This window comes from Pristiophorus japonicus, chromosome 13 (genome assembly GCF_044704955.1).
Source record: "Pristiophorus japonicus isolate sPriJap1 chromosome 13, sPriJap1.hap1, whole genome shotgun sequence".
NCBI classification, from domain to species: Eukaryota; Metazoa; Chordata; class Chondrichthyes; family Pristiophoridae; genus Pristiophorus; species Pristiophorus japonicus.
Window position 1 is genome coordinate 38,418,102 of NC_091989.1, and position 27,099 is coordinate 38,445,200.

Genomic DNA, 27,099 nt, shown 5'->3' on the forward strand with positions numbered 1-27,099 from the left:
ACCATTGCTGCAATTGATTCTTAAATGATTCTAGGGTGTGCACCTCTTTCGTTTTATCTGGATGTCCATTCAAAGTGTTGATCACTCTGTGCGTGAAGAACATCAGTCTTTAAGTTACCCTTTACTAGTTTGAACCTGTGACCCCTTGTCCTACTCCTAATGTTTTAATTTAAAGTAATATTCTGGATTTACCTCTTCCATATCACTTACTATTTTATATTCATCAGGCGCTTCCTTTCTAGGCTGTAACGCCCTGACATGGGAGAACAGCCTCTCCCTTTCACACCCTCCAGTGCTTGAATCTCTTGTATCTGGGCAGCCAGAACTGGACACAGTACTCAAGGTACAAAAGCAAAATACTGCGGATGCTGGAAATCTGAAATAACATAAGAAAATGTAAATACTCAGCAGGTCAGGCAGCATCTGTGGAGAGAGACGCAGAGTTAACATTTTAAAGCGATGACCTGCTGAGTATTTCCAATATTTTCTGTTTTATTACAGGAGTCTGTCGGCTGGATTTTCGGATGGTTTGCGACCGGGTTTTCGCTGTGTTTTGACCCTCCGGTGCGAAAACCTGATCGCAAAGCCCGGGCGCGATCCTCAGTTACCTGTTTACGGCGGCGATGTAAAGTACCGCCGGGGAGAGCTGCGCTGTATGTTTAACAACGTAGATTGTGTTACTGTCCGAGTTTAGGCACTCACTTGATCCGTATATCACGCCCAGAATACCGATGCAGCCCTGTCAGCAGTGGTAAGTAGGAAAAGCCGCAAAAAAGGTAAGTTAATGTTTTATTTTTTTGCAGCGATTTGTTAGCTAAGGGTCTTGGTAATGTGTTTGAATGTTTTTTTTTGTTCTTCCCTCTCCCAAGGCCTCTCTCGCAGCACTCCCGGCCCTGCACTAAAATTAGCGAAACTCGCGTTTTTGCGCCGCGAATGCTTGTGCAACGCCTCCCTTACCGGGCGCAGACCACAAGTGCTGAAAGTTCGTCCTGAAATCGGTAACGCAGCGAAAACAGTAATTTTTGCGTATCGCTATAGTTTTCGCCGAAAAACTCCAAAAGGCGAAAATCCAGCCGAAGGTATTGTCTGACTGAACAGCTCTACAGTTTGGCCATCATTTCCTCTGACTTGTATTCACTAATGTGGCTATATAGTTCAATATTATGTTGTTAAAATTTATCAACAATAAAATGACTGCTTGTGATTTGGTGCTTTGATGTTGAGAAATCTGGAGACTAATTGCCAAACTAAATTGTTGCATAATCGGAACTAAATTATTGTACGGAACTGAAGCAGTAAGTACAGAGTTTAATTTTAAATTTGCTTTTCTCAAGCTTAATAGAGATCATCAAAATGGTAACTAAATGCATAAGAGCAATATTTAGACCAAAAATCCCTGGTTTAATCCTGACTGTGTCGAGTGAGCTACTTTCAGTTGGAACCGATAGTCACAGCTCTGCAATTAGCTTCAGTATCTCTGGACTGAGAAAGGGAAGATCTGGCAGGATTGCTTCTTTTTATGACCATCCCGTGACCTCTGCTGATGTGCATGTGTAGACATTAAGGGCCAATTCTGTGATGAACCCACAGGCGAATAGTTGGCAACACTCTCGGCTCATACAAAGGACAGTTATCGGAGCAAAGTGCCAAAGAGCTGGCAGCACAAGTGTGTCAGTGTCTTCAGGAGTGGAGGTGAGATAATTGAAACAAAAGTGGTGTGTTCTGATGATTTGCTCCTGCACTATGTCAAGCAGTGAGTTCTAATCCTACGGATTTCCCACAGATTAATATTTGCTGTTTCTCATGAAGCCCTTGAATTCTGAATGGGTCTGTTCAGGAAAGTACCTAGAGATACCTAGGGATGATTTAAACTAGTTCTGGATGTTTACCAAAATGCTTTCTGGGCCTGCTGAGTTACAGTTAATCACCTGATTGTACTGTAATGAAAGGAAAATGAAACTAAAATAACTCAAAACAAAATTCGAAGAGGAAGAGCTTTAAGCACAGAGCTTAACGAGAGTTCGGTAAATCTTTGGTTTGCTAAAAAAGTGATGACACAAATTCGGTGCAGAGGGGGAAGGAAGTGCTAAGTAATTTAAACCAAGGTAAGAGTAAATAAGTAAATAGATAAATAATCATAATCATTAATTAGATCTAAGGGGATAAAATTAAAATGAACTAATTAAAGGATACCAACATTAAACGGATTCGAATTGCATCAAATTAAAATCTGGTGTACATAAATAATAAATAAATAATAAATATAAGTAAGGGGACATTAAACTAAAAACATATATAACATGAGAGACATGGAAGTAACGTGAGTTAGATAGGCCCAGAAATTGGGGAATGCTGGAAACCTGCCGGTTACGTTGGCGGCCAAGAATAACAACCAGCCGAGAGAGCGCAGGCAGTACCGGCATTTTGGCACTGCCTGCTCATTAACATCAGCCTGGTGGTGATTTTCTGGTGTAACTCTTTGCAGCGCTAATCTCAGAAGGAGGCTAAAGATCGCTCTGTCTCCTGCTTGCAGTGTAGGGGAATGGGGGAGAAAGGAGCGACGCAAACAGTTGCCGTACGAGCTCCAAAAATATTAGCTGCCTCCCGATGTTTGTGGAATTTTTATTTGTCGATGCATGAACGCAGATGAGATTTTATCACATCATCTTCAATCGATGCAATGGAGTTCACCCGTTGATTTACTGCCCCACAAACAATCTAGACCTCCTGGAATGCTGCCTGTAAATGCAACCCCCCACCCCGACTCCTTCACACCCCGCCCGCTGGCCACTGATGGGCAAGAAATGAAAGTTTAAAAGAAGAACCTTGGCAAAAGAGGCATTTGAAGTTCCAGCATCCATCTGAGGTGTTTTCCACTTGTCAGCCTCCATCCTCGTAAGTCCTGCCAGGCTCCTCATGACCTTTTAGCGGCAGCACTCACTGATGTGATTTAACGTGGGCTGCAATGTGAGCGGCGAACTCCAAAATGGATGAGTTGGCGTCATCTCCGAGTGACGTCCCGCTCCAACTCATTAAAATACTCTCGACGATGGCACGCAATGGCAGTGCTGCCAGCCTGCCAAACGGCGGTCGCCGTGCGACCCGCCACCAGCTGGCGGTAACGGGTGGCACAAACCACCCGAAAGTCAAGGTCGTAGACTTTTAAACATAATGATGGGACAGCTGAGAACCTGCAATTCCTGTGCCATGTGGGGACTCCAGGACACTTCTGAGGGTTTCTGAGTTGGAGGAACAGCTGGAGTCACCGCAGGGCATACGGGAGGCTGAGAATTTCCTGGAGCGGACATTCCAAGAGGTGGCCAGCCATTGGTTGACCAGTTACAGGAATGTTTGGACCAATGATGGACAGGTGGGCACAGTTGTTTAATATTAATATAAATATTTATACATTTGCTTTTGTAGGTATTTGATGGACAGATGCTGTGAATAACTGGACAAACATGTGTAAGTCCTGCATACGCTGACCTTAGCAAACTAAGTAGATATGTAGAAGGAAAGAAAGATAGTTAGGCTTGCTTTCATTTATTTGTGTGGCTCAGTATAAACTCTCCCCGAGTTGCACCGGCAGAAAGAAATATAGGCCTTGAATTTGCGGTCGGAGGCGTAATCTCAAAAGTGCGCCTCCAACCCGCAAAATACTTACGAACTTACCTCCTGGCTCCACAGCTTGGAGCGTTCGGATCTCGGGTCTCCAGGTGTAAATGCCCATGGATCCTCGGAATGCAGGAAGCATCCCTGGGATCATGTGGGCCTGATCCTCCAATGAGAAAGGAGGATTGAATTGCAGTCATTTCCGAAAGGAATCCCCTAATGACATGCAATAGGATCCCCAAATAATTAAAGAATTTAGACAACTCTAATAAAAATAAATGTTCTCATTTTCAAATTTAATTAAAAGTCCCTTCAGTACTTCAAATACAATAAAACTGTATTTAAAAAAAATAATAATTTTAAAGATTTTAATCCGGGCCAAAATTTGCGTAGAGTAATTTTACGTATTTGTGCATCATTTTTTATTTAAAATGTTTTTATTTGATTTATATTACCCCTTATGCTAGTGAAAGCAGACCCGAGGGTTTTGGTTCAGTAGATCTATCAAGGTGTAGCTTGACAATGACATTTTCTTTGTCGTAGCAGCACAAAATACTACCTGCATCATGTGCAACTGGGGTAAGCTGTTTGGGGAATGGGGCAGCATGTAGTTCAATTCACTCATCCCTATAACTCAGAACTAACTTTGTCACTTATCAGTTTTGAAAGTCCACGTTGTGAATGGAATGAATTGTGAATTTACATTGACACATTAAAGGAGCAATCATTTTACTGAAAAATGTGTGGCAAACCATTTTTTCAGAATGAGAGGGATAGAGAGATGGTGAAAAACAAAGAGAGTAAAAGAGAGGCACAGAGAGAGAGAGCATTGAGATAGCTATACATCTATTTTCATTATGGCTATGTCATGTGCAAGTGACCTGAAGTAGTCTTGAGGTAATTCAAGTTGTTGTGCTATATGTTTTCAAACAAGTAATAAAAAGTTTGCCTGACATCTTTTTCATCAAGATGATTCCCCTTTTATAATCCTAAATATATTGTATCTTGTAAATTGCCTCCTACATCTCTCCCTTAAGATGATCGAGGCCCTTATTCTGAAATCTCTGGTCCACAGGTGAAATACTAACCTATCTCAGAGCTATCTCAATCCCAAATTTTGCTTCATTCACAACAGAAGTGCGGAGATAATTCATACAGCCGGCATTATAGTGTGGTACTCGTGCCATAAAGCACCTGAACAGCATTGGCGAAAATGTACACTGTGCTTAACATATTAGTTGTTTAATGAAACTTGTTCACAAGTTATGAATTTTAAGTTGATTATTAGGAACCTTTAAGGTTAAAGTATTTTTCTGTTTTAATAATAGTATATTTATAGATAATCATGTTCACCTGTTATAGAACATACACTGTAAAACCTTCTTTATGTTGGATATTGTAAATTATTTGCCATTCATTTACCTTTAAGCTTACAACAAAATCTATAGGAGTCTGAGGTACTTAAAGCTTAAAAAAAGACAGGAGAGGCCGAATCTACGAAGCACTATAAGTGAACTTGTCACTGAAGATGGGTGCAAAGTCTACCTGGTTGGCACAGTCCACTTCAGCCGGGAAAGCATACGAGATGTACAACAGGTAAAATAAACATGATTTAAGATTTGCAGAGACATGAATTTTAAAAGAAAAATTAATCAAAGTAAAAAATAAAGTTATAAACTATTTCATTTGTAAAACATGCTTCCACGTTAGTACAGTATCTTGGATAAATAAAACGTCTCCGTACCTAAGGAACAATATATTTGCTTTAGAGGCGATGCAACAAAGGTTTAATAAATTGATTCCTGGGATGAGAGGGTTGTTCTATGAGGGGAGATTGAGTAGAATGGGCCAAAACTCTCTAGCGTTTAAAAGAATAATTTCATTGAAAGATATAAGATTCTGAGAGGGCTTGATTGGGTATTTTGTTGAGAGGCTGTTTCCCCTGACTGGAGAGTCTAGAACTAGCATCATCATCATCATGATAGGCAGTCCCTCGGAGTCGAGGATGAGTAGCTTCCACACTAGAAATGAGTTCTCAGGTGACTGAGGAGTTCAATGCGGGACCTACAATCTCCGTCACAGGTAGGGCAAACGGTGGTTGAAGGAACCGGTGGATGGGGTACCTGGGTTGCTGCACGCTCCTTCTGCTGTCGATGCTTGGTTTTAGCTTGCTCTCGGCGAAGAGACTCGAGGTGCTCAGCGCCTTCCCGGATGCTTTTCCTCCACATTGGGTGATCTTGGGCCAGGGATTCCCAGGTGTTGGTGGGGATGTTACATTTTTTCAAGGAGTCTTTGAGGGTGTCCTTGAAGCATTTCCTCTGCCCATCTAGGGGGCACAGTCTGAGGATAAGGGGTCAGTCATTTAGGACTAAGATGAGGGAAAACTTCTTCACTCAAAGGATTGTGAATCTTTGGAATTCTCTACACCAGAGGGCTGTGGATGCTCAGTTGTTGAGTACATTGAAGACTAAGATTGATAGATTTTTGGACTCTAAGGGAATCAAGGGATATGGCGATTGGGCGGAAAAGTGGAGTTGAGGTCGAAATTCAGCCATGATCTTATTGAATGGCAGAGCAGGCTCGAGGGGCTTTAACGCCTACCGCTGCTCTTAATTCTTATGTTCTCGTGTTCTTAATCTGTTTCACTTTATTTGCTGAGTCATTATTGCCCTTTGTTGAATGGTATTGTTTTTGTGGTCTGATATGTGACTGGTTTTCTGGGAGTTTCATGGACAAGTGATTGCCTACTGGTCTTCTGTATTAATGGAGATATAAAGGCAACAACTTCTCTTTGTGAGCTGCAAAAAGACAATTTTTTTCAAGTGACAAACCCTTGCGTTAAGTGTTTCCGGCCATCAACTTTCACAAACTACAATTATATAAAAAGGAAATACAGGTACATGTAAAACTATTTTTAACTGCAAATTCTTTCATTAAACGTGATGTTGGCACTATCAGAGAACCCTCACTATATTATGCTAAACCCAGTAGTTCCTGAATGAATCCATAATAAAAGAAATGCAATTATTAGCTGTGTTATTTATATTGGTTTCATGCTATGCTCGGGCCACCAACTCATGGTGCATGGATCCCAGTCAGCTGGAATCAACCTCAAAATTAACCAGCTGGATTTGTTAAAGCTGGTTAAAACTTTTCTGCCACTACTGAATGCTGACAAGTTGTATATATGGCACTGAACAACTAAATGCATTTACAAAAGATCTGAGGGACATCTAGAATCAGCCTTAATTTCAACAGTGAAGTACTAACTGTTATAACAAAAGTACGGTTTCCTTTTGTGTATGTGTCATCAAAATGCTATCTTTGCCAAAGAACCATGATACCATTAGAAAATTAGAATCACTACTCTGTTTTCAGTGGCAGTACAATGAATGGCATTGAACTGATCTTTATCACTACATTATGTTCAGACTAAATGCAATCAAATCCCTGGCACAACATCTCCATTCTATACTCATTCCTAGGCCATGAAAATTAAGACTGATATTAGAATCAAATTAGATAAATGCTTGGATGGTAGGCCAAATGATATTTTTTTTGCATTTCTACTGAGTAACTTTAATATAGAGATTTTTAAAAACAACCTTAAAGCTCAGCAGAATTATTTTGATAGATACAGGAAACAGGTAATTGTGAGGACTTGGAGACTTACAGGGGTCTTCGAAGGGGAACCAATATAAAGGGCTATAAAACAGGCAGTCTGTAGACAGTAGTAAAAGCTATCTTGTACTTCTTAAATAACAAGGAAAAAACGGCAAATGTTGGAAATTTGATGGTATGAGACGTGAATTGGCTAGAATAGACTGGCGAGTGACACTTAAAGGGTTGACGGTGGATAGGCAATGGCAAACACTTAAAGATCACATGGATGAACTTCAACAATTGTACATCCCTGTCTGGAGTAAAAATAAAACGGGGAAGGTGGCTTAACCATGGCTAACAAGGGAAATTAAGGATAGTGTTAAATCCAAGGAAGAGGCATATAAATTGGCCAGAAAAAGCAGCAAACCTGAGGACTGGGAGAATTTTGTAATACAGTAGAGGAGGACAAAGAGTTTAATTAGGAGGGGGAAAATAGAGTATGAGAGGAAGCTTGCTGAGAACATAAAAACTGACTGCAAAAGCTTCTATAGATATGTGAAGAGAAAAAGATTAGTGAAAACAAACATAGGTCCCTTGTAGTCAGATTCAGGTGAATTTATAATGGGGAACAAAGAAATAGCAGACCAGTTAAACAAATACTTTGGTTCTGTTTTCACGAAGGAAGATACAAATAACCTTCCGGAAATACTAGGAGACGAAGGGTCTAGTGAGAAGGAGGAACTGAAGGATATCCTTATAAAGCGGGAAATTGTGTTAGGGAAATTGATGGGATTGAAGGCCGATAAATCCCTGGGGCTTGATAGTCTGCATCCCAGAGTACTTAAGGAAGTGGCCCTAGAAATAGTGGATGCATTGGTGATCATTTTCCAACAGCCTATCGACGCTGGATCAGTTCCTATGGACTGGAGGGTAGCTAATGTAACACCACTGTTTAAAAAAGGAGGGAGAGAGAAGGCGGGTAATTATACACCAGTTAGCCTGACATCAGTAGTGGGGAAAATGTTGGAATCAATTATTAAAGATGAAATAGCAGCGCATTTGGAAAGCAGTGACAGGATCGGTCCAAGTCAGCATGGATTTATGAAAGGGAAATCATGCTTGACAAATCTCCTAGAATTTTTTGAGGATGTAACTAGTAGAGTGGACAAGGGAGAACCAGTGGATATGGTGTATTTGGACTTTCAAAAGGCTTTTGACAAGGTCCCACACAAGAGATTAGTGTGCAAAATCAAAGTGCATGGTATTGGGGGTAAAGTACTGACGTGGATAGAGAACTGGTTGGCAGACAGAAAGCAGAGAGTCGAGATAAACTGGTCCTTTTTAGAATGGCAGGCAGTGACTCTTGGAGTGCCGCAAGGCTCAGTGCTGGGACTCCAGCTCTTTACAATATACACTAATGATTTAGATGAAGGAATTAAGTGTAATATCTCCAAGTTTGCAGATAACACTAAACTGGGTGGCGGTGTGAGCTGTGAGGAGGACGCTAAAAGGCTGCAGGGTGACTTGGACAGGTTAGGTGAGTGGGCAAATGCATGGCAGATGCAGTATAATCTGGATAAATGTGAGGTTATCCACTTTGGGTGCAAAAACACGAAGGAAAAATATTATCTGAATGGCGGCAGATTAGGAAAGGGGGAGGTGCAATGAGACCTGGGTGTCATGGTTCATCAGTCATTGAAAGTTGGCATGCAGGTACAACAGGTGGTGAAGAAGGCAAATGGTATGTTGGCCTTCATAGCTAGGGGATTTGAGTATAGGAGCAGGGAGGTCTTACTGCAATTGTACAAGGTCTTGGTGAGGCCTCACCTGGAATATTGTGTTCAGTTTTGGTCTGAGGAAGGACGTTCTTTCTATTGAGGGAGTGCAGCGAAGGTTCACCTGACTGATTTGCGGGATGGCTAGACTGACATATGAGGAGAGACTGGATCGACTGGGCCTTTATTCACTGGAGTTTAGAAGGATGAGAGGGGATCTCATAGAAACTTATAAGATTCTGACGGGACTGGACAGGTTAGATGCGGGAAGAATGTTCCTGATGATGGGGAAGTCCAGAACAAGGGGACACAGTCTTAGGATACGGGGTAGGCCATTTAGGACTGAGATGAGGAGAAACTTCTTCACTCAGAGAGTTGTTAACCTGTGGAATTCCCTACCGCAGAGAGTTGTTGATGCCAGTTCATTGGATATATTCAAGAGAGAGTTAGATATGGCCCTTACGGTGAAAGGGATCAAGGGGTTTGGCGAGAAAGCAGGAAAGGGGTACTGAGGGAATGATCAGCCGTGATCTCATTGAATGGTGGTGCAGGCTCGAGGGACCGAATGGTCTGCTCCAGCACCTATTTTCTATGTTTCTATGAAACAAGAATGTAAAATGCTGGAAATACACAGCAGGTTAACGTTTCGAATACGAGCCAAACATTAACCTATCCTTTCTCTTTACTAGTATTGATTGACCTGTTGATAATTTCGAGCATTTCCTGTCTTAAAAAAGACTTTATAACTTATGTGAGAAGTGGATGGAAGGTATAAGATCAGAGAGCTCCTTTAAGGATAAGTGGGATAGAAATATAGAGGATCAGGAAAAAGCAAATAAGTTAAGTAAAGTCTTCACATTCATCTTTAAAAATGAACACCGAAGACAATTTCAGGATCGAGCCGTTTTGGCGCAAGAATCTATAAATTGTGTAATCACTAGTAAAGGACTTGTCCTAAAGCAACTCAATAAATTTGATGTCTATAGGTCATGTGGGCCATATGGCATAAACCCTAGCATCTAAGAGAAAACAGGTAAGTTAACATTTTCCGGAGTTCCATAAATATAAGTACTGTATCTGATGACTGGAACAATATGGCAGGTAATGTTCCTTCAACATTATAACACTTCCTGACAACATAAAGCTGTATCCTCAGATGATGAGTATAAATGGCATTAATAGCATCCAATGGGATCTGGACCAGTTAAGCAGATGGAGCAGGGAGTGACAGATATATTTTAACAATGGGATAAGTATAAGATAAGGTACATTGGAGCAGAAAACATAGCATTCATAGGCAATGAAACATTTTCAATTGTCAAAGTTGGGAAGCAAAAAGTAATTGGGTATGACCATTCAATTAAAGTAATGTGTACATAATCTTAAAAAGAAAGCACTGAAATGATAGAAGGTTAAAATATCAATGAGCCAAGCTTTGATGTTGTTTCCCAGTAGACTGTAAAGAATAAGTAGTTCATTAGCCTGTCTTGGCAATCGATAACAGCTCACACCATTATGGGAGCATCATCACCAAAAGAACTACAAAGGTTCAAATGAAAGACCTATCACCACCTTTTCAGGGCAATAGAGATGGACAGTAAACGCAGCCTTGACAGTATCACCCACATCCTGAGATAAATAAAATAAACTATTATCCTTTCTGGCTATGCATAGAATGATATAAATAACAGAGAGAGACAGAGAGAGAGAGACAGACAGAGATAGGCAGTCAATCAGGTCCAGAAAAGACTACAAAGTCAGTCTGGTTTTGGAAACAGAAAGTGCTAAGGTCAAATTTTGACCAGGCTCAGAATGAGAATGTAAGGAGGTTTATTAGGAGTTGTTTTATTTACTTTACGTAAGATGACCTACTGGTGTGGGGAAGCATGGCATTTTAATTATTCTGCATTCCTGCAAGAAGAGAAATTGTACTGATTAAACTAAATGGATCTGATTATAACTGTTGCTTTATATTCACTTTCTGATTTCTCAGTCTGTCTTCTAAAGAAATGAAGGAGTCCACTTGCAAAAGACACACATATCCAGTTCAGAGAACAAGGAGATATTACTGTTACACCTCGAGGTTACTAGTTTGTATTGTTAGATATTGGGCAGTACGGGCACAATCCTGAACATAATTTTCTCAGACCACTTACAGGAGTAACTAGCACTGCTGCATCCAGGACAAGAGCCTAAACTTCTAACAATCTCATTAACAAATGTCTATGAAATGCTACTGAGAAAGTTCTAAATATACTATAGCACTCAGTCCAACATTGGTTTGTAAACTTAAAGAAAAAAAATAATTTAGCTGAATGATATGACCATGATTGAGTAGGAGTGTTGATCTTCATTCTGAGCAGTTTATTTAACACAATACACCATTTGTTGGTGAACTGACAGATATTTCTGTTTTTCTTCTTCTAGATAATCCAGCAAGTGCAACCAGATGCTGTAGTGATAGAACTTTGCCAAGATAGAAAATTACTTTTAACATTAGATGAACAGACATTACTAAATGAAGCCAAAAAGTTTGACTTATACCAAATGCAGCAAGCAGTGAAGCAGGTACAGGGTACTGTTATTTTCACTAAGTTGTTAATTATTTTTTGTTTTACGTTATCATAGATAATTCTGAGCTGCTGTCCTTATTTCGCTTTCATTGGTAAGTGGACAGTACCTTCCCGACAAACTTAAGATGTGACACAGAAATTTAAGGCAGTGCAGTTGTCTCTCCACAGATGCTGCCTGAAACATTGAGATTTCCAGCATTTTCTGTTTTTATTTCAGATTCCAGCATCTGCAATATTTTGCTTTTGTAGCTGAAATGGTACATTGGTCTTCTGATACATGTTTGTATTTTACAGAAGGGATTTTGTCAGTGACATTACAAATTATTCTCCCTACGAGGAGAGAGTTTTGATGTTCAGAGTTCTGCTCCCCTGGCAGTTATTTTGAATGTTAGGAGAGAGCAGGCTGGGTACTCCAATTTCTCACAATGCTAAGGATACGGAGGCTTTGAACCTCCGTGGGGTTCTTCTGATCTCCTGCCACAACTTCAGAGGGAGATTGACCGAACCTCCAGAGAAATGGCACAAACGGCCGTTTTTAACCATTAATGCACTTTCTCCGGGGATTCCGCCAACCTCCTGCCGGAGAATGCCTGCGGAAATTCCAGGTTTCAGTACCAAGTGTGGACAATGGTAAGGAAATCTAAGAGAGAACCTTTTAAACGTGGCCTCATACCAACTTAGAGCTATAGTCCACCCTGCAAATACAGGTGACCCAAAAATAAAAATATTTAGGCAACTGAGGTCTTGAATCTTGAACTCTAAGGAAATTCCCAATGTTGTTCATCCCTTCTTTCATGTAAGTGGAAAAGATTTTGATCCAAGGTTATAACATCTGTAAGACACAATAGTGTACGCAAATAGTTACTCTTTTCTTGCGATTCTTTTCTTTGCTCCTGATTTCTGTTTCTTACTGCATCTGCTATTTTTTGCTTTCATTCTTACTCTCATCTTCTCCCCACCCAACCTCTTCCATTTCTTTATTGCTGTTCTCAAATTCTCCTCATTTATTTTTGCTTTTCTTTTCATTCAACCATCCATTCACTCATTTATTCATTCGCTGAATGAGGAGGATTCATGGTCCTGCAGGGAGGAAGGAGCCCACCTCACTCTCCTGTCCCTCTCTCCTGCAGCAGCTGGTGCTGCTCTGCCTGGCCTCATGTCCTCCTCTAATTCCTCGTCCAGACCAAGGGAACCCCCAAGCAAGATGCCCATGACCAAGCACTCCCTTTCTTCTTGTGACTCCTATAAGGTGTCCAATGAGGTGGAGTAGCACAGCACTTACTCTTTTTAGGTGAAGTCCTCAGAGAATTTCCAGAATAAATGTTGCTTGAGTGTTGGTGAAATCTTGACAATGTATCCCAGAAAATCTCCCGATGTGTTTCAGAGATCCTCTTCACAGCTCCAGTAGCAATGACCAGGAAATGGTGAGTATCTCTTCACATGGTGAGTATCCCTTTAAGTAGCGTTTGAAAACAATGCCATGTTTACTCCCAAACAGCTGGTCGCTGTTAGGAGAGGGCGTTAGTTTAAGCACTAGCCACCAAAATGCCGTGCAGCCTCTTTAATGAGCATTTTAATGGTCAATCAGCTGTTGAATAAGCCTCCAGGCAGCCGTTCCTAGTGCAAGCTTCAACTCCTTTCTCAAGATGGCGTATGTGCTAAACACAGACTAAACCGACGTTTCAGTTCAAGACCCCAGTTTGGCCACCTCTATACCTCTTTAGCGCCTGAAGTATTTGACGAAAATCGCCCCTTTTGAGTTTTATCCTGATAATTTCCTTTTTTCAGCTTGTTAAAAGCCGTAATTTGCAAGTACTTTATCTGAGTTGCATAGCAGCCCACCTTTTGAATCCATAGCCCCTGCAAAGATCTGGTTCTTATACCACACTGTTTCGGTGTCAGTGCATCTCACTATAAAATGGGCATATGGACCTCGAAGTGGACATAATAGAAGCCGGTGTGAAGTCGTACTAAAAAAGATACATTTCTAAATTTAAAAACAAACTCTAGTGGCTTGATGTCCCGCCATTTATCTTTTAATGATTGGAAAGAGCTACCTCATCAATTCCTTTCAATCATTAAAAACTACAATGGTGATGGACAGGCAATGAACAATACTGCATTCATTTGTTTGAGTATACAATACTGCACATGCATGGAACTGCACTTTCCACAAATTCACAACAATGCAAGCAGACAGTGAAAGCATAGAGCCCCATTTCCATTGACGTGCCAAAAGCTGCAGTCTTCAGCGTGGCATAGGAGTGACGATAATATACTCTTTCCCTCTCACTCTGTCTCTCTCTTCTATCTCCTCTTTTCCTTTGTGGAATCTGATTTCATGCTGGAACCATTCCTTGTTCAAGTAAATTATGATGTGTTTCCCAGCACTCAAACACTGTTCCGCATTTCTGTTTGCCTCTTGTAGCATGGAGTGATGGCCACATTATTGTTAATGGTGTTTCTGAAATTATCAGCTTATCTGACTGAACAGCTGGGTATTGCCCCAGGTGGGGAATTCAGGACAGCTTACAGAGAGGTAAGAATTCAGCCTCTTCTATGCTGTAGTTTCAATGTTCATAAATCCTTCAAGTACACTCATAACTTACAAGCTGCTTTCACCAAAATATTCACTCCAGTCTGATCATAAATTTCATAGCTGTTGTTAAAATTATGTATGCCCCATTTCACTATTATAAATTCTGTTGTTATGGATGCATGAAATCATCTTGCAGGACATTTCCTACAGCATGAAATTGCTTGAGGTAAAAATAGAAAGCGGACACACTAATTTAGACTTATCAGCAATTAATGAATGACTTAAATGGTATAAATGATGAAATGGTTGTTCATCCAACTGTGAAGTGCCCAAAACTGTCGTGAAATTATATAATTAAACGTTAGAAAAACCTATTTCAGTGTTCAGGATACAAGATCTCAATGCACTCTGTGTTTGAAAACTATGATGACCTTTTTGAGCTAGATACTTCAACTTTTCATTGATCCATACTATTAACTGTCCAAATGCAAGGTTAGAAATGGATAGAATCGATCACTTGGATGTAAAAATGTCTTTCTCATGTCCTGTTGTTAATTCTATGACTGTGGCCAGTTTTAGAAGTTCCTGTCTCAGAATCATCACAAGATAGGGTTCAATCTGACTGTCAAATAAAGACTTGCCCTTCATGCAAGGCCGACAAAGGATTTAATTCTTGGATTTCCATATTAATTATTTTGAAGTGACTATAGCTCTGTTATTCCCCACTGTCCTGTGCAAATCTGCTTGAGTTTCTCATGATTGGCTTTTACCAAAGCTTTATCAATTCTTGAAAAAACAAATTGTTTTCATTCATTTTCTCTGACAGATTTAAAATGGAAGCGAGACTTTGGACAGTGGTACAAATGGACAAGGGGGCTATTAATATTTTTGAATGGTCTTGCTCTTTTGTTTACTAACACCGACATATTAATTAAATTTAGCATATGGAGGAAATATATCCACCTACGTTTCTTAAACATCACTGAACCATTCTAATATTGTAAGAGAAGTTACTTTTTGTGCCATAACATATTTAATAGATTTAAATGTATTTGTATGTATTCCTGAAAAGAGGATCAAAATTTATAAAAAATAAGTTACACACGTAACAGGAATGCACTGTAATACAGTCATTGGCAATACCGAGCCAACATAGATAAAAAGTCAGAAATATTAAGAAGAAATATTGTAACCTATTTATATATAGCTATAACTAATAAACACCACTCTACGACTGTTATATATTTGAAATATTCTTTTTTAGGCTCAGAAAATACCATTTTGTGATATTTACTTTGGGGACCGGCCAATCTTCATCACTTTGAACAGATGTACTGCTGCACTTTCCTTCTGGGACTTGATGAAGCTGTTTGTGGGTGTTTATTACCTCAAAACCCAGACTATTCCGATTGGGTATAAATAAAACTCTGCTTCATTATATATTGGCTATATCCTTAATGACATTATTTACAAGCTTATTGTTGTGGGACAGTGACATAGCTATATTGTAACATTGAATAAACACAAGAAGAACTAGACATTGTTACCCAAAGATTTGTACTGCTATGAAACCACAGTCATGACTTCAGTGCTCTGTATACACTGGTGAGGCTGCATTTATTGCCCAGCTCTCTTGGCCTGAGAAAATAGTAGTGAAACATCTTCTTAAATTGCTGCCGCCCTTGGGCTGATGGTGCTCCTATAACAATGTTAGGTAGGAAATTCCAGGATTTTGACCCAGTGATGATGAAGGAACAAATACTGTATTTCCTTTAACAGCTAATTGCTTAGTTCTGTGATTTTTATTGATTTAAACGGTTGCCAATGTTCTCCCTTCTGATCCCTTCCCTCCTCAACTGAGGGTGTTCACTCCTTACTGGGTACAATTCCATGGGCACTGGTTGTCTTCCAATACCTCTATTATCCATGTGTGAACCTTGGCTGTAAGTGTCAACAGGCTATTTGATTGTGGAACGGACACACCCTCCAAATGTATAAACTGCAACTATACAGCACAATCATCACATAATGTCCACGATGAAACTAATAATGCAATGTACACCCATCTTGGACCTGATTTTGAATGAAAAGAGCAGGAAGAATTTGTTTTTTTTTAATGCCAGAATCTGGAATCACTATTTAATAATTTACCAACCTGAACAAATCCAGAATTTATGGAGCAAATTGGTAAACAAAAACAATTTCAATAATTACTCGGCATGACACAAACATGACAAAGGTTGATTTAACAAAAGGTAGGATGTGTCTAAGATTCAAAGATCTTGATTCCAAAGAATGAAAAAGCTGTGAGGGGCTCCTCTTAGTTGTTGCCTCCTAAGTATGTCCAAGAAGACAGCCCATCTCCACCTCAAGGGCAATTAGGGATGGGCAATAAATGTCGGCCTTGCCAGTGACACCCAAATCCCAGAAACAAATAAAAATAATGTTCACCATATTGAGATGGATGAATACAGTGCTCGATGGAGGAGCTCTGTAAATGTGACATTTATTGTAAGCAATGAATGAACTGGTCATATCTATGATATTTGCCTCTAGACGTCCCCTATCCTTCAATTAAACAAAGAAAGAACCAGGTCAGTGAATAGCTAAAATAGGCCTTCAATAAAATAGGCTCCATTATGTGTGTTACACATCTTTTCTGATTGATTGGTCAAGAAATCTAACTCATTTTTATAGTAATTTTCACTCAATTTATTTAAATCATCATTTAATTACGTTTTAATTGTAAGTGCCCTCATGTTTTAGTAAAGTGATGATGGAGCAGACAAAACAGAAGGATGTGCTGGAGCAGATGATCGAAATGGGAACAGAGGAGTTTCCTGAGTTTTTTCGTATTCTTGTATCAGAACGTGATGTCTATCTGACTCAGTCACTGAAGCAAGCAGCAAAACCTATCGAACTACCTCAAGTTTCACAAGGTAAGCATATGAACTATTCTGGTTGTTACTGTAAGGCTCTGTGAAATTGAATATTAAATTACTAGATTACTGGCAAAATAATAACATCTGGCCCTTTTCCCCAGTTTTGGAAAAAAAGATGTTAACTTCCCCTTTTGTAATTTCAGTGTAACAGGATTGAAATGCCTCTTATCATTCATTGTGTTATAATTAGCCTGCGTGCCAGAAACCTGCCCAATCAGGACATGGCTGTAATGATATTCATTCTGCATCTCTCAAATGGTTAAACAGCCACTTAACTTGTAAAATAATGGCTGAGGCTGTTTATCTAGCTTTGAAGAAAGGGAGCTATAGAAAACTGAGAAGGACAATTGATTCAGAAAGTCCTTCATGCAGACCAGATTCATCCTTTTGGAGGCATAGGGTTGACGATCAATGTTGCTTCTTGGTAAACATTATGGCACCCTTTCTTGGGTGAACTGAGTGTCACCATGGATCCAGCTCTAGTGAGAGGTCACGGAAAAGTGGCACAACCTCAGGAGAGCACCTTACTGAGGTCAATGATATTTCAGCAATGTTACCTAAAAGGACAGATGTGGAAGTAAGAGCCATATATGGTTATCAAATTATCATTTTTCCTTCAGCTTTTCTTTGTGTGCTAAAGAACTTGTAATTTCTATTGGCCCCATCATGCCCATTTTTAGAACAGATGCTGTTCCATTGACATTCATTTGTTATGCTGTCACTTCTTTATATGAAGAACTATGAATAAATGCCCAATTCAAGCACTACCTTTTGCTGGTTAGATGAGGAAGGCCATATATGGAAAACAATGACAGATTACTTTCCTCACCCAGTTAAAATGAAGGAAAAATATGGATATCCATGAGTAAAACATTAAATTGAGATGGGAAACCATATATGCAGGCTTCCCACCATTGTTCTCCTTCTAGGCATCATCTCATCTTCACATTGAGTCTATCCGCGCTACTTCAGCACCTTAGTGGCCTGTTGTTGAACTAAATCCAGCTGTTCCTGCACTGGATGTGTTCATTTTCCACAGCAGGAAACTGCTGCATCTTTCTCTGATAGATCATTGACGCGGCCATAACAAAATTGTTGTTACTTTTAGCATATACTTCTGAGAAAACTACATGTCCATTCTTTGAAATAATTTGGCCAAACGCTGTAGTTTTAAAAATACAGCTCGCCACTAGGACAATTATTTAAGAACGAACTTACCATTCCTGTCAACAGCAGATCCTCAACAGGTTATACCGTCAGTTGTGGTAGGAGTGGTCGGAATTGGTCACGTGGCTGGAATAAAGAAGAACTGGAACAAGCAATTAAATACCCAAGAATTGATGAGGTAATATATATTGCCTTTCTGATTACTGCAGTTTTGTACTTTAAGTTTTCCCATCTATTTTTCGGTATTTCATTTATCTTTTATTTGTAACTGATTTTCTTCTATTTTTCATATCCCATGCACCATGGGTTAAGAAGTTGAGTGAGAAACCCACTCTCAGGCTTGTGCTCTGCTATCAGTTGCGAAGAAGCCCATCAAAGCTTTGCAGGTTGATTTTCCCTGGTTTTACTTACGATGATGGTGTTTAATATTAGGCATGGTACATTATACATAATAAAGTTCGCCAATGGCATTGCTCACTGTGGGACAAATAACACTGTTTAAAAGCAAAAAAGAAAGACTTGAATTTATATAGCACCTTTCACAACTACAGGAAGTCTCAAAGCGCTTTACAGCCAATTAAATACTTTTGGAGGCAAGTCACTGTTGTAATGTAAGAAACGCGTCAGCCAATGACAGCCGTTTATAACAATGGGGATATTTTGTAACACATAGGGGGACCGATTTTCAAATGTAGGCCACCCACTTCTCACCTGAAAGAGGGAAGGTTAGCGATTGAATGGGGGGGGGGGGGTGATGGGGAAGCACCTAATTAGCATCTAAGGCCTGCGTGCTGCAGTTTTTAGGCAGGCCTGTAAAAGGGCAAGCAGTCTTCCCACCTCAAACAGGTGAGTGGCTGCTTAACAATGCTACAACGAACCCTGAATGCAATTCCCAGGTACAAGTGGGCAGTCCGTTCCCCAAGCATGTTGCTGCTATTTACACCAGACATTGAGCAGCCTTAAAGAGACTAGTGCTGGATGTTCAAATAACATCTCAGGAAGCTTTTAATACTGTATTTGGCGAGCTCAGGAGGAGCAGGAAGCTCACTGGTGGCCTGTGAGGCCACCCTTCCACTGCGCCCCCCCGCCTCCGGAAGCTCTTCCCTCCGCTCTGCCCCAGGCCCAACCTGCCAGCTGGATCAGCTTGGGAATTGGCCAATTTTCCTGAATTGGTGAGCTGCAGCGGGGCTCCAACTTGGTGCCTGCAGTTCACCCGCGGCATGTTAATGAGGCTTGAGCCATAGAATGGCTCAGCCATTTGATATCGCGTCGGGTGATATTTGCTGGAAGTTATTCAGGAAATCTTGGCAGCCAGTTTCTTGATATAAATGTTGATTAGTCACTTAAAAATAAAAAAAATAGAAGAATGGATATCATAGTGGGAAATCTGTACTCATTTGCTCTCTGATACTTGCAGACTCAAATATTACCACCCCCTGCCCATGACAGGCAGGAGCAGGTCAGGCCGGGGCAGGGGTAAATTGGTAAAAATGTGTAACCTGACCCCAACATACAATGAACGTGCCTACTTCTGATTTAACAGCGGTTGGTTTGGGGGCGTCCAAGTACCCTGCTCTAGAGAGGCGAGTCAGTGATTTTAATATGTTAATGAGGCTCCGTTCCTCAGATGTTGGCAGCCATTTTCATTCAATGGGTGCGAGGCGGGTTTCCCAGGGCTCCGGAAACACGGCGGTTAATAGGACGTGGGAGCTGCCAGATCCTGCATTGCTTATGTGCCAGGAGGAGCAGGAATGTTTCCCCCAGCCCCTCAAGCAAACCTGCTGCGATCTCTCTCCCTCCCGCAATCCGATCTCTCTCCACCATGATCCGATCTCTCCTCCTGATCCAAACTCTCCCCTCACGCTCTCTCCACCAATCCCCTCCCCCAGGCGATCTCTCCCTCCCTCCCTCCCTCTTCGCTGCCATGCTCCAAGCTCAACCCCCCCCCCCCCCCCCCGCCCCCACGCACCACCAACCACCGATTCTACTGCCGGGGACTGACCCCAGTGGTCCCTAGCTGCTGCCTTGTACCGCAGGCTTTCCTCTCAATCTGGCCAGTTGCTGGCCGGGAAACGGAGTAAAAAAATTCTAATAAGGTCTGCGATCTTTTGCGCTCATTTAAAAAACATTGCACTGGAACCCGTCCCCGCCCGCAAAACTGGCCACGCCCCCAGATCGAATTTATCACCATGGCGCGTTTCCACTAATTGTGCCTGTTATGTATGGAATAAAGAGTCTGACCAGATACTGTGAGCTCAAAGTGAAGTGTGACTGTAGTCTTTTATTACAGGTCTCCAGAGTGCCTCTCCAGCCTGTGAGGCCTCCTTATGTACAGGTGCTCCCAAGGGATTGTGGGATCCCTTGGAACTCCAGGGGATGAGCCCTCTGGTGGTTAAACAAGGTATTTACAGGTTTACATATATAACAACATTCCCCCCCCCCCCCCAAAGTCAATAGTGTAACTATTTACAAGGTGAGTTGATCCAGGGCCTTCCTTTCCCTGGTTGATCGTCTCGGTGCAAATGCTGGTTTTGGTGAGTCGTTTGTTGGGCCCTCGCTGGGCTGCTATGCAGCTGGCTTTGCTGGGCTGCCTGGTGTGGTGAGTCCTGCTGGGCTGCTGCGGGTGATGGGTTCTGCTTCATGGTCAACCGCTCGGTCGGTTGCCACTGGTGTGTGTGTTGGAGGATCAAAAAAGGTAGAGTCTATTGTGGGTTGCTTTGGATAGTCCATGAATCTGAGTTTGCTTTGGTCCAAGTATTTCCTGTAGGTGAGTCCATTTGAAAGTTTGACCAGAAATACCCTACTCCCCTCTTTGGCCACGACAGTGCCGGGAAGCCACTTGGGACCTTGTCCATAGTTCAACACAAATACAGGATCATTAATCTCGATTTCGCGTGACACATTTGCGCGATCATGGTAAGTATTCTGTTGAAGCCACCTGCTCTCTGTTCATGTAGATCAGGGTGGACTAACGAGAGCCTTGTCTTAAATGCTCTTTTCATGAGCAGTTCAGCGGGGGGAACCCCAGTGAGTGAGTGGGGTCTTGTGTGGTAACTAAGCAGGACTCGGGATAAGTGAGTCTGCAGTGAGCTTTCAGTTACCCTCTTCAAGCTCTGCTTGATTGTTTGCATTGCTCTCTCTGCCTGACCATTGGACATGGTTTAAATGGGGCAGATGTGACATGTTTGATCCCATTACGGGTCATGAGCTCTTTGAACTTGGCACTAGTGAAGCATGGCCCATTGTCACTCACAAGGACGTCAGGCAGGCCGTGCGTGGCAAACATGGCCCGCAGGCTTTCAATGGTGGCAGTGGACGTGCTTGCCAACATTATCTCACATTCAATCCATTTGGAGTATGCATCTACAACCACTAGGAACATTTTTCCCAAGAATGGGCCTGCATAGTCGACATGGACCCTAGACCATGGTTTGGAGGGCCAAGACCATAAACTTAGTGGTGCCTCCCTGAGTGCATTGCTTAACTGTGAACATGTGTTACATTTGTGTACGCAGGACTCTAATTCTGCATCGATACCAGGCCACCTCACTTGGGATCTGGCTATCGCTTTCATCATTACAATGCCTGGGTGGGTACTGTGGAGATCACTAATGAAAGTGTCCCTGCCCTTTTTTGGTACCACTACCCGCTTACCCCATAGAAGGCAGTCTGCCTGTATGGACATTTCGTCTTTGCGCCGCTAGTCCGGCTTTATTTCTTCCTGCATTTCTAATGGGACGCTAGACCAACTCCCGTGGAACACACAGTTTTTTACTAAGGACAGTAAGGAGTCCTGGCTTGTCCAGGTTCTAATCTGTCGGGTGGTAACAGGCGATTGCTCACTCTCGAATGCTTCCATTACCATAACTAAATCTGCGGGCTGTGCCATCTCCACCCCTGTGATGGGCAATGGCAGCCTACTGAGAGCATCGGCACAGTTTTCTGCCTGGCCTGTGGTGGATGGCGTAGTTGTATGCGGACAACATGAGCTCCCATCTCTGGATGTGGGCCGATGCATTCGTATTTATCCCCTTACTTTCAGAAAAGAGGGATATCAGTGGCTCATGGTCGGTTTCCAATTCAAATTTGAGCCCGAACAGATATTGATGCATTTTCTTTACCCCATAAACACACGCTAATGCTTCTTTTTCGATCATGCTGTAAGCCCTCTCGGCCTTAGAAAGACTTCTGGATGCATAAGCAACCGGTTGCAATTTCCCAGATTCATTAGCTTGTTGCAATACACACCTTGAGACCATATGACGACGTATCACATGCTAGTACCAAATGCTTACAAGGATCATACAACACAAGCAATTTGTTTGAGCAAAACAGTTTTCTAGCTTTTACAAAGGCATTTTCTTGGCTTTTACCCCATACCCAGTCATCTCCTTTATGCAGTAAACAGTGTATTGGTTCTAACAGTGTGATAAGACCCGGTAAGAAGTTACCCAAGTAGTTCAGGAGTTCTGGAAACAACCGCAGCTCCATCACGTTCTGTGGTCTCGGTGCGTTCTCAATTGCCTCTGTCTTCGAATCGGTGGGCCTGATGCCGTCCGCCGTGACTCTTCTCCCCCGGAACTCCACTTCAGGTGCCAGGAAAACGCAGTTTGAGCGTTTTAACTTGAGCCCCACGTATTTAAGCTGACTAAGAACCTCCTCCAGGTTCGGCAGATGCTCGACGGTGTCCCGACCTGTAACCAAGATGTCGTCCTGGAAGACCACGGTGGGTGCGCGGGCCCGACTTCAGTAAGCTTTCCATGTTCCTCTGGAATATCGCCGCGGCTGATCAAATCCCAAACGGGCATCTGTTGTAAATGAAGAGACCTTTGTGCATGTTGATGCAGGTGAGGCCCTTCGATGATTCCTCCAGCTCCTGCGTCATGTAGGCCGAGGTCAAATCCAGCTTTGTGAACATTTTTCCTCTTGCCAGCGTCGCAAATAGGTTGTCTGCCTTTGGTAGTGGGTATTGATCATGCAGAGAGAAATGATTGATAGTTACTTTGTAATCACCACAGATTCTGACAGTGCCATCTTCCTTGAGGACTGGAACAATTGGACTGGCCCACTCATTGAATTTGATCGGTGAAATGATGCCCTCTCGTTGCAGCCAGTCCAGCTTGATCTCCACCCTCTCTCTCATCATGTACGGTACCACTCTCGCCTTGTGATGGATGGGTCGCGCCCCATCAGGTGGATCTGCACTTTTGCTTCTTGGAACTTCCCGATGCCTGGTTCGAACAGTGAGGGGAACTTGTTTAGGACCTGGGCACATGAAGTGTCGTTGACGGATGAGAGCACTCGGACGTTGTCCCAGTCCCAGTGTATCTTCCCCAGCCAGCCCCTGCCGAGCAGCGTGGGGCCATCGCCCGATACCACCCAGAGTGGTAACTTGTGCACCACTCCATCGTAGGAGACCTTAACAGTAGCACTGCTGATTACCGGGAATCAGTTCCTTTGTATACGTTCTCAGTTTAGTACGAATGGGAGTCAGAACTGGCCTTGAGGCCTTGCTGCACCACAATTTATTGAAAGTCTTTTTACTCATTATGGACTGGCCCGCGCCCATGTCCAGCTCCATTGACACCGGGAGTCCATTTAATTCAACCGTCAGCATTATCAGCGGACACGTTGTGGTAAATGTGTGCAACCCATATACCTCTGCCTCCTCGGTCTGAGGCTCTGGTTTGTCATGATCCACCCTGGATCTGTCCTCCTCTGCAACATGGTGGTTTGCAGGATTAGCAGGGTTTGCAGCTTGCCTGCACATACATTGGAGGTGTCCCATTATTCCACAGCCCTTGCAAACCTATCCTTTGAAGCGGCATGAATGGAAATGATGATCACCCCCACAGCGCCAACAAGGTGTTAATGGCCTTGAATTCACCACCCTTGATGGTGGACTCTGAGACATCTGCGGACGTGCAGCTGCAGGCATGTGAGACCTGCCCTGTACGTTACGATTCGAAAACAACATTACTTTGTTCACAGTACTTGCATCAGCACTCGTGTACTGAGAGATTTGTTTGGTGTTGTCATTGGTGGCGATGAACGCCTGGGCTATCGCTATGGCTTTACTCAAGGTTAGGGTCTCTACAATCAAAAGTTTGCGAAGTATTACTTCATGGCCAGTGCCAAATACAAAGAAATCCCTGAGCATGTGCTCCAAGTGTCCTTCAAATTCACAATGTCCTGCAAGGCGTCTTAGCTCGGCGACGTAGCTCGCCACTTCCTGGCCTTCAGACCTCTTGTACGTATAGAACCGATACCTCGCCATCAGAAAGCTTTTCTTCGGGTTTAGATGCTCCTGGAGCAGTGTGTACAAATCATCATATGACTTCTCTGTGGGTTTCACTGGAGCGAGCAGATTTTTCATGAGGCCATACGTTGGTGCCCCGCAAATGGTGAGGAGGATCGCCCTTCGTTTGGCAGCGTTCGCTTCTCCTTCCAGCTCGTTGGCCACGAAGTATTGGTCGAGACGCTCCACGAAGGTTTCCCAATCATTTCCCTCCGAAAATTTCTCCAGTATGCCCACTGTTCTCTGCATCGTTGCGGTGGGGTCGTCATCGCCATGTATGGACAAAAGAGTCTGACCAGATACTGTGAGCTCAAAGTAAGGTGTGACCGTAGTCCTTTATTACACATCTCCAGAGTGCCTCACCAGCCTGTGAGTCCTCCTTATGTACAGGTGCTCCCAAGGGATTGTGGGATCCCTTGGGACTCCAGGGGATGAGCCCTCTATTGGTTAAACAAGGTATTTACAGGTTTACATATATAACAGTGCCCATTTGCCGGCTTTCGAAGAGGCTCTTAAAATTAAGCTGTTTTTTAGGTGCAGGGGCACTAATCAGTGTTCGCTGTAATTTGTTTTGCCACACGCAGCCCATTCAGAATATCATGCCTGTACAGTTTTCCTATTTAAAAGCTGGCAAGATGGCTGCGTGGAACCCATAACGCACTGTGGGGCCTGAGCCCGCGCAGCTTACAGGGAACATTGGCATTGATAGGCACGTTTTAAAAGCTTTTAAATATTATTATTTTTAATTTACTAAGAAACTGATTACTGTACACCAATGTAATTAGTAAATGGTTCTGTATAGTTTATTTTAAAGACATTTTCAGTTATTTAAAATTGGGTTACTCAAAGGTGGTGCACTAGACACTTTAATTGAAAATGGTTATTTTTGGTGATAAACCCATTTTCAGCTGTATTAATAAAACTGCACCAGGTTACCGCTCTTAACTATATCAAGGAATGTTTGTTAATTTTGTTTTTCTTAAATTACATTCTAAAATGTTGCCTGATTGTGCTGGTTTATGGAAGATTGTATATTTGGTCATATGCAAATGAGCTTGAGCAGAAACTTGAGCAAAAAATTAACTTTGCAAAACTCGAGCATTTTTGAGTGCAATTTGCATTGGGATCGCTGGTTGTGCCCAAAATGGAAACTCTTGGCCAGTTTGTCTTAAACTTAAAAACACAAATTCCAGTCTTATATCTGTATCATTCTCAACACTATCCAATGATCGCTCTTTTCCTTTACAGGGTGCCAAATCCTTCTTTGCCTATAAGAATTTTCCAGATTGGATTTGCGGTTACCTTATTTGGCCTGAAGACCTTCTTCTATTACAAAATAGCACAAACATTGATTTGGTTATTTGATTAAACATGGGATAATTGATTTGTTTCAATGTGGTTCATTGCAATTGTATAACCCAATGAACCTGATGTGGTCTTGATGCTATGACCCTCTGTATGAAAGCTAGTTACTGATTTATCATTCTAATTTATAATGCTCAAATGGGATATGATTTTCCTTTGTTTGGCCACTGGGGTAACGGTTGGAAATTACACAGGTGCAGAAATTTAAATTCAATTCCCTTCACACAAGAGGAGCCATAGGAATTGGGCTTTCCTATTGTAACCAAGATAATGGTACATTCCACAGGCATCAAACTTACTGCTATAGCAGGTCATGGACAGGAGAAAATTGGTGATGGGTCAATATTGCACTCTATCATGACTAAAACTAGCATCGCAGTACTTTTTTTTACTGAGTAAAATGATTTACAAATGCATGTTAGCAGTGAGGAGTCTCGGCTTCTGACCACGTGTCAGGAGATTGCAGGCATGCTGAACATGATTTTACATCCATTAATATGCTGAGAAACTGTTACTGCAGCTTACGATTGCATTAACATTCCTTTGCATTGAAGAAAGAAATGTGTTACGCTACTCAAATATAAGCCGTTAGGCTGTGATTATCAGATGTTTTCATTCCTAGATGACTATGGGTTGGGCAATCCTGTTTTTTCCTACTCTGCTTTATAGGGACCGCCTATGATGATGATTATGGTGCAATGTTGTTTTGATTATATGTGAAATGTTGCCAATCCTGAGGTGCTTCAAAATAAACCTCTACTTTGTTTTGTATTTCAAACAATAAAGACATTTTTGAACAATTCTTTATGGGAGTGGATTTAGTCATATTAAGAATTTTGGGCTGACTTATGGATTGATGGTCTTCAGTCATTCCTCACTTATGGTCGGAGGATGATTATGCATGCACATTCCTCTCCTTACATTGGAAGTAGTTCCTGATCTTGTTTGTACTATTAGGGTGGAGGCAGAGATCTAAAGCTTCCCACAGGAGGGAAGGAAAGACGAACAATCACCAGTTTGTGGCTTTCACTTACCTCTTGTCATATGTTTAGACTTTGGTACGCAGAGATGGATATATTCTGAGCTTTTGAGGTTATATAAGTTGTACAGCTTACTGTTGCAACACATTGAGAGCTTTCATGCTACTGTTGCAGTTTACATAGAAGAAAGGTAATATTGCAAAATGCTACGGATGGAAAATCCAAGGCTGGAATTTTCCTTACCT

At 42.0% G+C, this 27,099-nt stretch overlaps 1 protein-coding gene across 1 annotated transcript; it reads left to right on the forward strand.

The window, feature by feature from the left end:
- Positions 1–1,995: 1,995 nt before the first annotated feature.
- Positions 1,996–25,880, forward strand: LOC139277987 (traB domain-containing protein-like). The gene is made up of 9 exons (XM_070896635.1): positions 1,996–2,105; positions 3,424–3,465; positions 5,042–5,208; positions 11,418–11,558; positions 13,992–14,102; positions 15,367–15,515; positions 16,869–17,041; positions 18,278–18,389; positions 25,758–25,880. The coding sequence occupies exons 2-9, from the start codon at positions 3,462–3,464 to the stop codon at positions 25,876–25,878; spliced, it is 978 nt and encodes a 325-aa protein (XP_070752736.1). The 5' UTR covers positions 1,996–2,105; positions 3,424–3,461; the 3' UTR covers positions 25,879–25,880.
- Positions 25,881–27,099: the final 1,219 nt, after the last annotated feature.

Coding starts and splice junctions, on each gene's coding strand:
- LOC139277987 (XM_070896635.1), top strand. Junction 5,209..11,417: donor GCATACGAGATGTACAACAG/GTAAAATAAACA, acceptor TTCTTCTTCTAG/ATAATCCAGCAAGTGCAACC. Junction 11,559..13,991: donor TGCAGCAAGCAGTGAAGCAG/GTACAGGGTACT, acceptor TGCCTCTTGTAG/CATGGAGTGATGGCCACATT.